At 60.9% G+C, this 15,171-nt stretch overlaps 2 protein-coding genes across 3 annotated transcripts; one reads left to right on the plus strand and one right to left on the minus strand.

Annotated features, from left to right (window-relative positions):
* Positions 1 to 4,962: 4,962 nt before the first annotated feature.
* On the plus strand, positions 4,963 to 9,658 carry EIF4EBP1 (eukaryotic translation initiation factor 4E binding protein 1). Of its 2 annotated transcripts, none has more exons than XM_050325944.1 (3): positions 4,963 to 5,200; positions 7,988 to 8,158; positions 9,302 to 9,658. In XM_050325944.1, the coding sequence occupies exons 1-3, from the start codon at positions 5,053 to 5,055 to the stop codon at positions 9,334 to 9,336; spliced, it is 354 nt and encodes a 117-aa protein (XP_050181901.1). In that variant the 5' UTR covers positions 4,963 to 5,052; the 3' UTR covers positions 9,337 to 9,658. The 2 variants fall into 2 exon arrangements, with proteins under 2 accessions (XP_050181901.1, XP_050181902.1); XM_050325945.1 differs by having other exon boundaries at positions 9,305 to 9,658.
* A 3,326-nt stretch (positions 9,659 to 12,984) lies between these two features.
* Positions 12,985 to 14,728, minus strand: NODAL (nodal growth differentiation factor). The gene is made up of 3 exons (XM_050325768.1): positions 14,464 to 14,728; positions 13,260 to 14,035; positions 12,985 to 13,180 (listed from the first exon to the last, which is right to left on the minus strand). The coding sequence occupies exons 1-3, from the start codon at positions 14,726 to 14,728 to the stop codon at positions 13,028 to 13,030; spliced, it is 1,194 nt and encodes a 397-aa protein (XP_050181725.1). The 3' UTR covers positions 12,985 to 13,027.
* Between the last annotated feature and the right edge of the window lie 443 nt (positions 14,729 to 15,171).

Here is a 15,171-nt window from a genome sequence, read left to right on the forward strand (position 1 = left end):
AGGGTCCCATCACCCTTGGCCTTTTGTGCCTGCCTCCCTCATCCCTAAACCCTCCCCATGGGGGCTGCACTACCCTCCCCTTGCCAAAAGGTGGGATGGGGCTCAAGGTTGCAGAGAAGTCCCTGCCTGTGATGCAAGGCCCTTGGGAACGCTGGGGACAGCACAGGAGGTGGGAGAGGATGGTGTGATGCTCTTCCTGCCGCCTGAGCAGAGGAGCATCATTTTACCCCAAATTCCCCTCCAGGGAGGGAGCTCTGGGCTCCATGGAATGGGCACTGGGGCCAGGCTGTGCTTTGGGAGTTGGTCCTGCTCTGGCTGTGTGTCCACAGTGGTGGTGAGTCGGGGCTCTCCCTCCTCACTGAGACTTTCCGAATAGTTTCCATATCAAATCCACAAATCTTGCTTTGAAGTTGTTTGGGATTCTCTGTCATCACGTTTCCTTGTCAGCACATAAACACTCTGTGATGGAGCTTTAACCCCTGGGTACTGCCTGTCCCAGGAAGCCTGCAGGAAGCTCCACATAAACTCTGGTCCCCACATAAACCCTCCTCCCCCAGCACAGGCGGGCACAGCTCTGGGATCTGCACCATCAGGACAGCCAGGGCTCGGGCAGCAAGGGAAACATCTCTGTGTCACAACCATAAAAAAAGAGTAAAAATGTGCTGTTTCACTGACTCTCAAGCAAGCTGCTTGGAGTGCCACTCCAGCACTGCCACCCCAGCTCGGGGTGAGCGCTGTGTCCCCGGGGGCTCCGAGCTCCCCCGAGCTCCCACGTCTCCGGGAGCGCCTCGTCTCACACACTCACATCCTGTTTTCCAAGAGCAGCTCCTGGGAGCGAGTGCCTCGCTGGTGATGACAGAGGCAGCCTGGGCACCCGTGGGGTCGGAGCTGCCGCTGGGGCTGAGGTCACTCCGCTCGCTGTTTCTCAGCCCGTTCCCACAGCGCTTTGCCCTGTGCACACACAGCTCCGAGGGAGGAGCCCTGCTGCCCTTCAGGGGCTGGGCAGGGCTGGTGGGGTCTTCCTTGGTGCACCCCAGCGTGGATCTGGGGGACAGATGGGGTTTCCCATCAGAGAGGAGATGGAGGCAGGGATCTCCCTCCAGGACCATCCTGGAGCAGCAGCCTGAGGCCGGGCATGGCCCTTGCTGTCCCAGGGCTGCAGCTCTTCCTGAGGCCACCGCAGCGTTGTGAGAACGAGGGAAAGGGGCATCTGGATCCTGAAACCCAGCCAAGTGTCAAAGGCTGCGCTAAGGCAATCTCAGGTCCTGCTCCTGCCCCCCAGATCCCTGTGCAATTATGATTTCAGATTAAAAAATAAATCACAATAAAGCTGTTTTCTTTCCCACGTAGCTGTGGGGAAAGCCCACAGCAGCCCACGGCAGCAGCCAGAGCGATGCCTGTGGGCAGATATTCCCAATTTCTGACACTTCTAGCACACCTCACGGCAGGGTTTCATTTCAGACATGTCCCACCTCCCTTCATCCTCAAGCACCCGGAGAAGGGAGAGTCCTCGTGCTGCCATCAGGACCTGCAGAGGATTTACAGACATTTCCACAGCTCCTTCCCCATCAGGGCTGGTTTTCCTGCAGCTATTGCTAAAGCAAGCCGGGGTGGGGGGAAGGAGGGAGAAGTTTGCAATAACAGGGGTACAGATTTCACAAAAAGTGTGGGAAGTGTCGTGAAAAAAACGTCAACAGCAGAAATAACCTTGGAGGGAGCTGAGATTTCAGGCAGGGCTTCCCGAGGGCTAGAGGAGCATCCTGGCAGTGGGATTCCTGGCTCTGCCCCAAAGCAGGGTGGGAGTGTGAGGGTCTGGGGAGGGGAGCTGCCTTGGGGGAAGTTGGCAGAGATGAGGAGGGATCGAGTGCCAAGAGCCCCACATGGAGCCTCCTGCCAGCCCAGCCATGGCCACGGGACACTGGCCAAACCGCCACGTGCCGCCCGGCTGCCTCCCCTGCCACTCCTCTGCTCCCTTCCCTGCCCCAGGCACCCTCTGCCAAAGCTCCTGGCTGTGCCCTCATCACCCAACAGCAGCTGTCCCTGCTTCCCAGCCCTCCCAGCCTCTCCTGGGGCTGATCCCGAGTTGTGTTTGCTTCCAGCCCGATGTCTGCAGGGAGGAAAAACAACAACAACAACAACAAGGAGGAAGAGAAGGCTGAGGAGGAGGGGTTCCGATGCTTTCTCTCCAGCTCTGGCCATGGCTGCCGTGGTGAATCCCATGCCATGGTGGTTATTTTTAACCCATGTCAGGAGCAGGAACCAACCAGGGGTGCTGAGCACTCCCAGCAGTGCCAGCCCTGCCCCGTGCCCAGGGGACAGACACATGGGGGGCCCTGGTGAGGGTTTCCTGCCGAGGGCTGGGGCTGGCGGAGATGCCCTTCCCAAAGGCAGGATGGGCTTGTTTATGGGGCAACTTTTATCTGCACAAACAGCCCTTGGGCGGGCAGCAGGGATGTGGGTTTGTCCGGGCTTGTCCTTTATCGCAGGCCGCGATCAGAGGGGAATGTAAACACAGATGGATGGGCTGGAAATGCCACAGCACAGGGACATCCTCACCGGGACGGGATCCACCATCACCCCGTCCTGCGTGGGGCTGCACTGGGGTCCCAAAGCCTCCACGGGAGGGACGGAGGTGTGGGGTGGGGCTGGGAAAACCACATGGAGCATGGACGGGGAGGTGATGGATGGGGTGAGATGAAAGCTGCCTGCCCCCACTGCCCACCGGGTGGGAGTTTATCCTCCCCTCGAGATATTTTCTTCCTGTCTCAGCAAACCCAGCCCAGTCAGTACTGGGGGTAGGAGATGCCACCGCCACCATTCTGGGGGCTGCTCTCATGCCAGGGCTGGGGGCATTTCAAGGCTTAAAAGACACATTTCCCTCCCCAGGAGAAGTAAGACTCTCACCAAAACCCACCCCTGCTCGGCTACCGGTGGTTTATACCAGGTCAGCAGCAAAGGCACTGCTGGTGGAGAGAGGGACACCTTGGAGAGGCCCTTCTGCTCCCGATTTAGAAGGCAATGAGGCGATAACCTCGTGTCACATGAGCATGACAAAGGGCTTTCCAGCACTGGGAGCTGCCCAGGGAATGGGCAGATAAAATGCCCTGGAGAGGAACATGCTGTAACCAGAGGGTGCTGGTAGTGTGGGCAGAACCCCCAATGCCTGCAGGCAGCTCCTGAGCAGCTGGAGATGGTGCTCAGGGGCAGGAGCATCCCTGTCCCCTGTCTGCTGCCGAGCTGAAGCCTTTTGGGGTCTCCTGGGCACCACAAGTGCCAGCAGAACCCCCCTCCTCAATGGGGACATGCCTGCAGACCTCACAGAACAGGACAGAAGGGGCCCTGAAGGGGCATCTCCAGAGGGTGTTTTGTGGGATTTGGAACTCCCTGGAGGGTTTCCTCCCACACTACTGCAGCCAGTCCCTGTCCACACCCTGACCAGGGGTCCCACAGGCACCGAGGGCAGGTGACCCCTGGAGCAGGGGCCCCGCTCTGCCCTAGCCAGGATGTGCCCTTAAACCCTGACCTTTCAACCCCTCTGGCTCCTTGACCCCGCAATGGTCCTTTCTCTGGGAGGAGGAGGAAATGGCAGTGGCTGCCTCACTGGGCTGGGGGTCACTGCTGATGTCATTCTGTGGCCGGAAATGTTATTTTCCTGCCCCAGTGCCCACTAATCGATTCAGCAGCTGGCACAGGGAGAGGGCTGCCTGCCTGGCACCGCAGCCTGAGAGGGGTCTCAGGGGTCTTGGGGGGCAGAAACACCCCCTCCATCCCCCAGCCTGGCAGGAGATCACTGCCTCGACCACTAAAATGCTACCCTGTGGAAAGGGCTCTGAGCCCCCCCGAGGACCCCCAGCACCCCCAGGGCTGTCCCTCGGCTCCGCGGGGATGAGCCTGGCCCCGGGCCAGGGTCCGGAGCAGCCTGTGGCCACCGAGCTCCACCTGTTGGAGCCGGGGTGATGGTTTGGGCTGGACGGGGCTGGCTGTGTCCCCCCTCCGCCTGGGCCGGGAGAGCAGCCCCGAGCCCCGACGGAGGGACGGGCACTGCCACAGCCCCGGCGACCCCGTGGTGCTCCAGCGCGGGCGGAGCGTGCTGGCATCCGTGCTGGCATCCGTGCTGGAATCCATCCTGGCTCCCGGCATCCCGGCCGTCAGCAGATGTCAGCACTGGACCGGTGTCCAGGGAGGGTCAGCAGAGCCCTGCGGCCACTGCTGGGAGAGCAGGGAAGGGCTGAAGAGGCCTCTTTCCAGCGGGTACCCGTGGTGGTCCCCAGGATGCTCGGAAGGGCTCCGTGCCAGGGCTTCACCCCTGGACGCCCCAGCCTCCCCCTGCCCAGCCCGGGGGTCCCGCCTGGCCCACCCTGCGCTCCCCCTGCCGCACACCAGCTTCTCCTTAAATCTTTTATTTAATAAAATCTTAAGACAAACGCTGTTTTTCCACCGCTCCGTCCCACCGGAGCATCCCCGGGGACACGGCGTGTGTGGCCCCCCTCGCCCCTGCCGCGTTTGTCCCCGGGCCCCCCGGGGGTGGCGGAGCCATTTGGGATGGGGTTTCTCCACCCAGCCGGGCAGACATCTGTCCCCACAGCGCTCCCACGGGGACCACCCGGACCTCCCACGGCGGCTCCCCCTCCTCCGCTGCACGAAGGGGCAGGGGCAGCGCTGCTGGGGGGTCCCGGCGTGGCCAGGGGGGCGCGGAACGAGGCGGGGGAATCCCCCAAAATAGGGAACAGAGGTGGGGGGTGCCCCGGGAAGGGGAACTGAGAACACCCCACACAGACCCCGCCCGCGGCCCTCTGAAACCACGCCCAGTGCCCCACCCACCGCCAGGCCCCGCCTCCGCTCGGGTCAGGCCACGCCCCCATCGAGTCAAACCGCGCCCCTGTCCGACTAAACCACGCCCACTCTCCCGCCCCTGCCCAAAATTGGTCAAAGCCCCGCCCCCTTTTCCCGCGCGACGGAAGGGGCGTGTCCCGGCGCGGAAGCGGCGGCAGCGGCGGTCCCGGTGATCCCGGTGATCCCGGTGATCCCGATCCCGGCGGCCCCGATCCCGTCATGTCGGGCCGCTGCTGCCAGGGGCAGACGCCCAGCCGCGACATCCCGGGCCCCGGCAAGTGCCTGGCCCTGCCCGACGGGGCCCCGCTGCCGCCCGGCGACTACAGCACCACGCCGGGGGGCACCGTGTTCGGGACCACGCCGGGCGGTGAGCGGGGCGCCGGGAGGGGCTGGGGGGCTCCTGCTGCCCGGGGGGGGCTGGGGAGACCCGCTTTGGCCGAGGGGGGGGCTCCCCTCCTGTCCCAGGAGAGCGAGGAATGGGGAGCCCCCGCTTTGCCCCCGGGGCTCTGGGGAGGTTTGGGGGGCCCTTGCTGGGATGGGGATATGAAGAGGGGGGGTCCCCACCTTGATAAGGGGTGGCTGGGGGGGGGGACTCTGCTTTGGGGAGGGCTTTTCCCCGGGATCTTGGACACGGCTGTGCCCGGAGAGGGAATGAGGGGTCCGGGGGGCTCCCACCTGCCCAGGGATGGGGCCGGGGATCACGGCTGTGCCTGCCAAGGAGCAACCCCCGGCCTCCCCCCGGTTACTGATTAATTCTAATCTCTAATATTTGCTGTTTTCTCCGGCAGTCAGCAAAACCTGGGAACCTTTTCCTTTATTTCTTATTCCCAGGTTGCTCCAAATTCTGCACGTGTGGCAGCTCCACTGCTGCAAACAGGCCGTGGGCTGGTTCTCTCCTTGCTTGCTGCAAGCCCTGTGCAGCCCCAGAGTTGCCAGGAGCTGGGAATCTTCAGGGATTTGATCCTCAAATAAGAGGAATAAACAGGTTGTAGGAGGGGCTCCTCCATCAGAGGGGTTTTGTGTCCCCCTCTCCTGCTCGGGTGTTTATTTGGGGCAGTTTGGCCTCAAAGCAAGCAATTCCAGGTGATGGCACCTGGCACAGGGTCGGTGTGTGGAATTCCAGGTGCCTCTGCTCCTGCCCAGCAGGAGCTTGGGATGACTTTTTTCCCACACCTTTAAGAATTTCCCCCCTGCACCCTCTTCCAGATGGATTTGAGCAGTAGGAATGGTGAAGCTGTGCCTGGGAGGGAATGGAGGGAGGTTTTGTTGGTCCCTGGGACCTGCCATGGGGTTCCAGGGGTTAAAATTCGGAGAGAAGGGGAAGTGGCACTGCTGACTCACTCGGTGGGTTTTGTGTGTGCAGAAAAGCTGAGGTTTGGGGTTGTTTTGGCCAGTGTGTTCCCTCCTCTGAAAGCAGCCCCTGCAGGAGTTGTGCCGGAGAACGGGAGGCTTTCTGAGCCTCAGCCAAGAGCTACAGAGCAGAAGGGAGCAATTAACGGCGTGGAGCAGCGAGGGCTGTCAGCCGCTCGTCCCCGGGGAGCTGAGGGGTGCCTGGAGCTGAGGAGAAGCCCTGGCCATGTCTGTGGGTGGGGTGTGCCCACCTGGCAGTGCCCACGGCGCTCCCGTGACCTGCCCGGGGCTGTCCCAGCCTGTTTGGGGACACCGGGGATGTCCCAGCCTGTTTGGGGACACCGAGTGCTGCCCGGCCCCAGGGCTGGAATTCGGGTACAGGAGGGAGGGGGTGATTCAGAGCTGCTGGAGGACGTGGGGTGTGAGCCCTGGGCTGTGTGTCTGCCCTGTGGGCACAGCGAGGCTCACGGGGGCTTCCAGGGAGCAGAGCGTCCCGTGGGGTGCGGTTTTCCTGCTAAATCCACCCTGACCTCCCTTACAGCAGCGGGGAACTCGGCTCTGGGGGTGTGAAGGGGCCTTGTTTGTGGCTCTGTGGCAGCCCAGAGTCTTTTTGCTTTCGGGAGCTCTGGGCACGTGGCTGTCAGAGGATGTGGAAGCCCTCGAGCTCCCGGTGCTGGTACATGAGCTGCAGTTCCAGGAATCCCTGTCTTAGTCCTGCTCCCTGAGCTTCCCAGGAATTTCAACGCCCCTCTCCCAGCCAGCTGCCTGTTGGGCTGGATCCCTCCATCCCCCAGCCTTGTGAAAGAACTCAGATTCAAAATCCTGAGTGAGAAGAAGTCGTGAGAAGTGAGAAGTTGTTGAGTGTTTTGGGAACTCCCCTGCAGAACTCGGCTGGAACACAACACCCGGACGCGCTGGTTTATATATATTTATTTTGTATTTATAGTGTTCAAAGCGAAGGGAGTTGACTGTTCCAGGACAGATGGTAATGGGAGCTGTTTGCCCACACGTGTGTACTTTAGTTAACACTTTTGGGGAGGTCACAAGGACAAGTTCCTCTCCCTCTGGCTGGAACAGGAGCAGGGCAGGACAGACCTGATCCCCTGATCCAGGGGGGTGTGCAGCCCTTGGAAAGCAGACGCTTTTCCAGCACTTCCTGGGTTAAGGCTGTGGGCTGTTTGGAGGGATCCCTCTTCTGCCTGTGGTTTTGGAGCTTTTTCCATGCAATTCCTCTACAAGGAACAGGCTGTTCCCCGTGTATTCCTAGAAATCCATGCCTGGAGGCTCACTGTGCTGGGCTGGGCTGGAGCTGGCTTGTCCTGCTGGGCAGGGAGAGCCCGTGGGCTGGTTAACCCTTGGAGCATTAACAGCTCCGTGTAAGGTGTGTGTAACTGCTGCTCTGCCCGTCCTGGCCCCTGCTGTGTCCAGGGGTGTCCACCTGCAGCTCTTGGCCCTGGTTCTGGCCGTGGGTGGAAACTCAGTCCGATTTTCTGTTTGCCCTGGGGGTTGCTGTGACCTTGAGCGAGGTGGAAGGGGCCGGATCTGTCGCTTCCAGCACCAGGCTGAGTTTGGAGCTGCCTGGCAGCACTTGGGTCCTGGAGCTTTCACCTTCACTTGCAGATACAGTGCTCGAGTGCCTGGCTTCGTGGTGAGGCAGCACAGACTGGACAGTGAGCGCTAAATCACAGTTATCACTGAAATACTCGAGCATCCCAGAGCGGTTTGGGTTGGAAAGCACCTTAAAGATCACCCAGCTCCAGCCCCGGGCAGGGACACCTGACCACGCTGTTGTCCCCCCACCCAGGTACCAGGATCATCTACGACCGCAAGTTTTTGATGGAGTGCCGCAACTCCCCGGTGGCCAAAACACCCCCCTCCGACCTTCCCGACATTCCAGGCGTCACCAGCCCCAGCGTGGAGGAGCTGAAGCTGGAAAACCACCACGTGCAGAACTGTGAGGAGAAAGCGAGCGCAGGTGAGTGCAGGCAGCCTGTGAGGTGCCCTGCTGGTTCCTAGAAATTCCAGAGCTGGGACTGAGCCAGGAGGTTCCAACGAGCCGAGGTCAATGCTCCAGTGACTTCTCGGAAAATCAGAGTGGGCTCCATGTCGTGGGGGGGGACGAGGTCCTGGTGGTTGTTTAGCCCTGCTGTGGGCCCCAGCAACGTGACTTTTTCAGTTATTAAGTGTGATTTGCTGTAATTCCCGTTAGTTCAGCGTTTGGGAAGCTGCTGCTGGATCAGGAGCCCTGTGAAGAGCAGAGGAGGCAGCTGTTGCTGCCTCTCCCTGTCCTGGGCCGTGCTGCAGCTGCTTGGAGCTTCAGGTTACAATTCACAGTAGGATTTACTCAGGGTTTTTAATATCAGCACGAGTTGTAAATTCCTCCTGCCTGTTTCTGACCCCACTGTGTGACAGGGACACTTCACTGAGGCCCTGAAGCAGCAACACGAGCCACTATTGCTTTTGAAGAACAGTTTTTAGAGTTATTTGAGGTTATTTCTTGAAGCAACATGAAGCTACCAAATGCAAGTGCTTATCCTCTCTCTAAAAATAAAATCCTGAATGCTCCTGTTGGCTTCCATGCTCGCTCCAAGCAGAATGTTTCCAGAATTGCCTCATGCCTTCACACTCTCGTGACCTCAAGTGTCTCTCTGGACCCTCTGTCACCCCGAAATGCAGGCTGGGTGCCGGGTTGTGACTCTCCCAGAGAATCCCTGTGCCCAGGAACAGATCCTGGCTGCTCTGGCTGGCTCCTGTCAGGCTGTGGGAGCAGCTGTTGGGATAATGGTTATGGAATGTGGCTGTGTGGGTTCGTACCAGGGATTGTCATCAACGTGGGTCTTTACATTTCCTGTTAACAAGGACAGCCAGGGGTAGGGATAAATTATTTAAAGGGCTTTTTTCTACCTCTGCTCTTGTCGGTCTGAGGAGGGTCCCCCAGAGCTGACACCTTTACAAGAGCTCCACGAGATGGTTTTCACACCAGCCTTGACACCTAAATGCAGATTTTTAAGCCCAAACTGCCCCATTTCTGAAGCACAGCCACCAGTCTCTCCTTCACTAAAATCTTTGGTATTTGATGTGGAACTCTGGGGACTCATTTGTGGTTTTGCCCCTTCAGCAGGTGAGGAAGAGCAGTTTGACATGGACATCTAAGGCACCTGCCCGGAGAGTGCTGATCCAGTGAAGCACCAGGACTGGTCTTGAGGATTCCCACCAGCCAGGCTTACAGCAGCCCATGCCTTGAGTGCCTTCCTGCTCCTGGGAAAGGCAGCTGATTCCCTTGGGAGAGCAGAGCGTGTCCTGTTCCAGGGGCCGGGTCTCGGAGTGCCGGAGGAGACACTCTCACCCCTTTGGTTTTGGTTCCAGTTTTATGCTTTTGTTAATCATTTTAATACTGTAACAGTTACAGAAGTGCTATATAAGGGAGAAATAAAAATCATGTGGAGTCTCCTGGTGTGGAGATGAATGCAATAAATGTGGCTTCTGTCCCTTATTCTGGCAAGAAACCACCGGCCTGAGGCGTTAGGAAGGGATCAGGTGGTCCTGGGCATCAGCCTCAGGTACCCCCTGTGCTGCTGGGGCTGGGCCAGACATCCCTGTGTCCCAGTCTGGCTTTGAGGGGGGAATTTTCATCTGAGAAAGTTAATTTTTCCGTTGGGAATGCTCAATTTGCGTCCCCTGGACCAAATATCTGCGGTTTTAGCCTGGGGTTTAATAAACTGTGGTCTGCAGGAGTTTGTGACATTGTTGCTGTGTGAATGCTGAGGGGGAGTGGGGGCACCTCAAAGGAGGACAATCCATATCGGGACACAGCCCGGACCTCAGACTTCCTGAACCACAATGAGTGTCTGTGCAGATCAGTTTCTGTAGATAGCTTTTAAATATCTGCTAATGAGGCTCAGGGGTGACATTATGGTATGCAAACCCTTAATAATGAGTAACAGAACAAAGCAATTGCTGCAGATAAACCCGCATTTCTTTAAGATAAGATTTAAGGGTTTCTCCGAAACCTTAATGGGAACAAATCCAAATTTATTGCCCTCAGGTGTGACTTTATCAATAGTCTTGCAACTCTGCACGGGTTTGGGTTCTGATGAGGGTTTAGAGAGGAGCTGCTTCCAGAGGCAGGAGCCTTGTGGGGTCGGGATTTGGTGCTGGTACAAAGGCTGGGATTTTGGGGTAAGTGTCAGGTATTGCAGGTAATGCCCTTAAATCCCATTCCCTCCCACCTGCAGGAGAGGTAACACGTGCTGGAGGTGTTAAGTACTTTGTCCCTGCCCTGGCAGCTTTGCATCGGTATCTGAAGCTTATGCAGATCTGGGGGAGCATCAAAGCCCCAGGTGCCTGGGACAGCAATGCATAGCTGATAATTCGGAGGGAGGGGGGGCTCCCTGTGAAACACCTGGCCAGGTGTGACCAGGGCTCTGTCCAGGAGGGACAGGGCTCCCGCTGGGCTCCTGGGGTGGGGCCCTGGGGCCACAGGCACTTTGTGGGGGGCAGAGAGAGCCCTGACCGAAGCTGTGGATGGGATGAGGTGACGTGACACTTGTGGGCATCTGCTCTCCCTGCAGTTTGTCCTAGGCCCATTCCTTGAACTTTTCCACCCGTGGTGTGGGACCAAGTGGCCTCAGCATCCCATAGCTCCAGTCCTTCACCCCCTCCCTCACTCCCCTGGCCCCTGCATCCCTCAGCCAGGTGGTTTTGGATCCATGTCCTGCATGTCCTGAGCCATGCACGGAGCAGCTCAGCGTTCCAGGGCAGATCCCTGCTTCCCCAGGCTCTGTTCCTCACCCAGCACTTGCACTCCCAGGCCGAGGGGCTGCTTTTCCTGCAGGCTGAGCCCTGGTGAGCACGGAGGGAGGGAGGGAGGGAGGGAGGGAGGCAGCTGTGGGTGGCTGTGGCACAGCTGGGATGCTCTGGGGAGGTCCAGGGACAAGTGTTGGCTTTGTCATTGCATTTCCCATCCCGGCCCCTTTTTGTCTCAGGAGGGTAGAGCAGCACACCTGGCATCCCTGAGTCCTGCTCCACATCCCTGAGTCCTGCTCCACATCCCTGAATCCTGCTCCACATCCCTGAGTCCTGCTCCGTGCCCCTGTCGCAGGCAGGACCCCTTGGCAGGGCACTGTCCCCCCACTTTATTGCCCTGAGTGTTTGGGCTCCCTCTGCCCCCCGATGTGGATTGGGGCAGGAGCAGGGCCACGGCTCTCCCAGCTCGGGTCAGGTCCCTGCTCGCAGCCCGAGCCTGGCAGAGCCCGGCTCGCCTAAACCCGGCTTTATGGTCGCCGTCCACACTTTGATGTTTTCCTTGCAGCCCTGGAATCTCAGCCTCTATTTTTCCACCCTGCTCTTCCCAGGGAAGGGCTGCTGCCTCCCCCTGCCCCGCCACAACTTTTGAACCCGCTGCTGGATTCCAAACAGGCGTGATGGAGGGGCAGAGATGGCAGAGATACAGCGGGACGAGGGGGCTGGGGGGCCAGGGGGTCCCTGGCTGGGCGTGGGGGTGTGAATCCTCCCGTTTATGAGCAGGAGTAGCAAAGCTGCCGAGAAAGAGGCAAAATAATGCGATTTTATGTCACCCACAGCGCAGATGTGCAGGTTTCTGCATGGCTTTGCCTCCTGCCGGGGGTCAGCCCCGCGCCCCCGGCCCACCCTTGACAGCTCCTGCAAATGACCCTCTAATGACGGGATGGTCGCAGTGTGAAAGCTGTTGGAATATGTAAGCGGCCCCGGGGAGGGTCTGCTGGGGAGGGGCGACACACCAGACACGCTTTGTTTATCCCGCCGGCTGGGATGTGGATTGGGGATAATCAGGCTGGGCTGGGATGTGGAGTCGGGGCCGCTGGTCCCAGGAGGGGCGGGATGGGGGTGGCCCCTGCCCCATCCTGCGCAGCCACCTGGACCACCAGGGCCACCCCCGACGCTTGTGGTCCCACCCGTCCCCTCGGCTGCCCGGGGGCCACCGTGGGTCCCTCGAGAGTGCCGTGTCCCCAAATACATGGCTGAGAATCCACTGCTGTCAGAGAGCACGGCCCTTCCCTTATCTCCGATGGGTAAATGAGGGTGGGAAATCCCTTTAGCCTCCCCTTCCCTGCCTGCAGGTGCCTCCCCATCAGGGTGGGAGCAGCTTCATCCTGATATCACTTTGGAGCTTTTGGGCATCTTTTGCACCGTTTGAGGGACCCCTTTGCTCTGGAAGTGTCAGGAGCAGCCAGAGCCCACCCACTCTGGTGTTACTGGTGAAGGAGCAAATGGACAGAGAGATGGGGGAACTGCCCCCTGACGGACCACCAACGGCAAAACCGGGCTGAGGAAATCAGCTGAACCACCAGGCGTTTTTAATATATATATATATAATTTATTGATGAGTTTTACAACTGTGACCCTTTCTCCACCGCCCCATCCAGCGAGGGGGGAAAAGGCTCGAGCAGATCCATGGCCTCACAGAGGGAGCAAGCAGAGCGTGCTGTGGCAGGGAGTGATGCTGCCATGCTCCAGTCCTGCACCTCAGCCCCTGCCTCTGCCCAGCAGCACCAACCCTTGGCTGCCCGGGCACACCTTCCAGCAGCGCCACAGCTCCTGGAAAAGCACGGTGAGGGGCACCAAGGTGCCACAGGGAGGTGGCTGGTGGCCTTTCCTGCATGGAGCCTTGATCCAGCCATGCACCGTGGCCATGGAGCACCCCACCTGGGCACCACACCCGGGCACCCCACTCCTCCCCTGGCCCAGCCAGGGCTTTGCCGACCCACAGTCACACGGTGAGAGCGATGGGCGTAGCTTGGGTGGTCGGTCCTTGGGGGCACTTTGGGCAGAGATGTGCCCCTTCCCAGCAGGGCACGAGGCGGCCTCAGTTGCAGCCGCACTCCTCGATGATCATGTCCTCGTGGTGGCGGACGACGATCTCGCCCTTCTCGTAGTAGAGCATGGAGAGGGGACTCATCCTGACCGGGGAGCAGGCGGGACACGGCACCTGGTTGGGCTTGTAGAGCTGCAGCAAACTCTGTGGGAGACACGGGAAGGGCAGAACATCCCCCTGCCGTGGGTGGGGGGCTGGGAGCGTGGGGGGCAGCTGATCTTACCTGTATGTACGCGTGGTTGGTGGGCTTGAAGGTCTCGTCCACGGGCGAGGGGCACAGCCCTTCGCACCGGTAGGCGTTGTACTTTTTGGGGTAGACGATCCAGCTGCCCCAGCCCGTCTGCTCGAAATCCACCATCATGTCCACCCTCCTGCAGAGGGCCCTGCCCTCCTCCCGTGGCGTGGCCGCAGCGGCATCACTCGCTTTGATCCTCTGCTTCTCCATCCTGTTCCTGCGGTGCCGGCGCGTCCCCCCGCCCTGGGATCCGCTGTCACGCATGATGTACTTGGAGGTCTCCGCCGTCCTGATGAGGCTGTGGCCTCCTGGAGACTTGTCCGTGGAGAAGACGAGCAGCAGGACTCTGTCTGCCACGTCCTGGGGCAGGGCTGGCTCCCCGTGGCCGGCGTCGCTCAGGGCGGGCGAGTGCACCGCGCTGGTGGCCGGGACGTCCGAGCCGTTCGCCTCCCACCGCTCCTGTCCCCCGGGGACCACGGCTTGGTGGAGCCAGGACCGGAGCAGGTTGGTGACCTCGAAGACTTCCCAGGAGGCCTGGGTGGCAGAGGGGCTGCCGGCCACGGTGCCCAGGAAGAGCTGGTGGGCGCAGGTCCTGTCGCCCCGGCACCTGCGGCGCTGGCTGTGGAAGATGTCCAGGGACACGTTGTGGGAGTGGGACAGCCCGGGCAGGCGGACGCGGAGCTGGGCCAGGCTCACCTCCTGGCTGCTGGACAGGGAGGACATGTCGAAGGAGAGCGCCCAGCGGGAGCCGTTCTGCAGGGAGCCTGAAAGCCAAGGGCAGGGTGAGGGGACGTGGGGCAGGGGGTGACAGGGAGGGATGGTGCCCCCGGGTCCCTCCCGCGGGAGCCCGAGGGTCAGGGGAAAGCCACTGGATCCATCCCCAGAGCCAGCCAGAGCCCCGGGCAGGGCCCGTCCAGGGGACAGGGATGCTCGGGACAGTGAGGGGCCCGGGACAGGGATGTTTGGGGACGGTGCAGGTCCCAGGGACGGGACGGTGCCAGAACAGGGATGCCTGGGGATAGTGCCAGTCCCGAGAAGGGGAATGGTGCTGATCCCGGGCACAGGGTTGGGTGGACCGCACGGGACCCGGGGGCAGTGTCGGTGCCAGGACAGGGATGCTCAGGGATGGTGTGGGTCCCGGGGACAGTGCCGGTGCCAGGACAGGGATATTCGGGGCCGCGGCCCCACTCACCGTGCGGGGAGAGGCTGAGAGCGGCGGCGGCGGCGGCGCGGAGCGGGGCGGGAGGGGCGCGGAGCAGCTGCAGCATCAGCGGAGGGCAGCGCGGCGGGGCAGGGGCCAGGGACCGGCTGGGTGCCGGGGTGGGTGCCCGGGGGGATGCCAGGGGGGATGCTCCGGTCGGTGCCCGGGTGGGTGCCCGGGGGGATGCGCAGCCCAGGCGGAACAGGGCGAGGGCGCAGAGCGCCAGCACGGGCGCGGAGCGGAGTGGGACCCGCATGTCTGTCCGGGCCACCCGCAGCCGCCCTATTTGTACAGCGGCCCCGAGCGCCGCCCCGGGCACCCCCCTCTCCGGCAGCCCCCTCCCCTCTTCTCCCCGTCCCTCTTCCCAGCCCTCCGTCCCTATCTCCATCCTCCCTCCCCTCCACCCCCATCTCTCCCCTGACATCCCTCCCCGTTTCCAACTCCGCCGTCCCTCGTTCCTCTCTTTCTCCCTCTCTCCTCCTCACCCTTCCCTGTCTGCCTCCAGCCTTGTTCACGCTTGACTCATCCCTCCAGCCCTCCAGTTCTTTTCCTCCTCCCTGTCTCCCTCTCCATCCCCCCTCCATCTCTCCTGGGCTCGTCCCCATCACCAGCTCTCTCCATCCCTGTCCTGCCGTGGCTGGCGGGCACAGGGACGGCACCACCCGGGACCCCTGGGGACGAGTGACCCAGGCACATTCC

The sequence above is a fragment of the Myiozetetes cayanensis genome, unplaced genomic scaffold (genome assembly GCF_022539395.1).
Source record: "Myiozetetes cayanensis isolate MyiCay16 unplaced genomic scaffold, myiCay2020 scf30, whole genome shotgun sequence".
NCBI classification, from domain to species: Eukaryota; Metazoa; Chordata; class Aves; order Passeriformes; family Tyrannidae; genus Myiozetetes; species Myiozetetes cayanensis.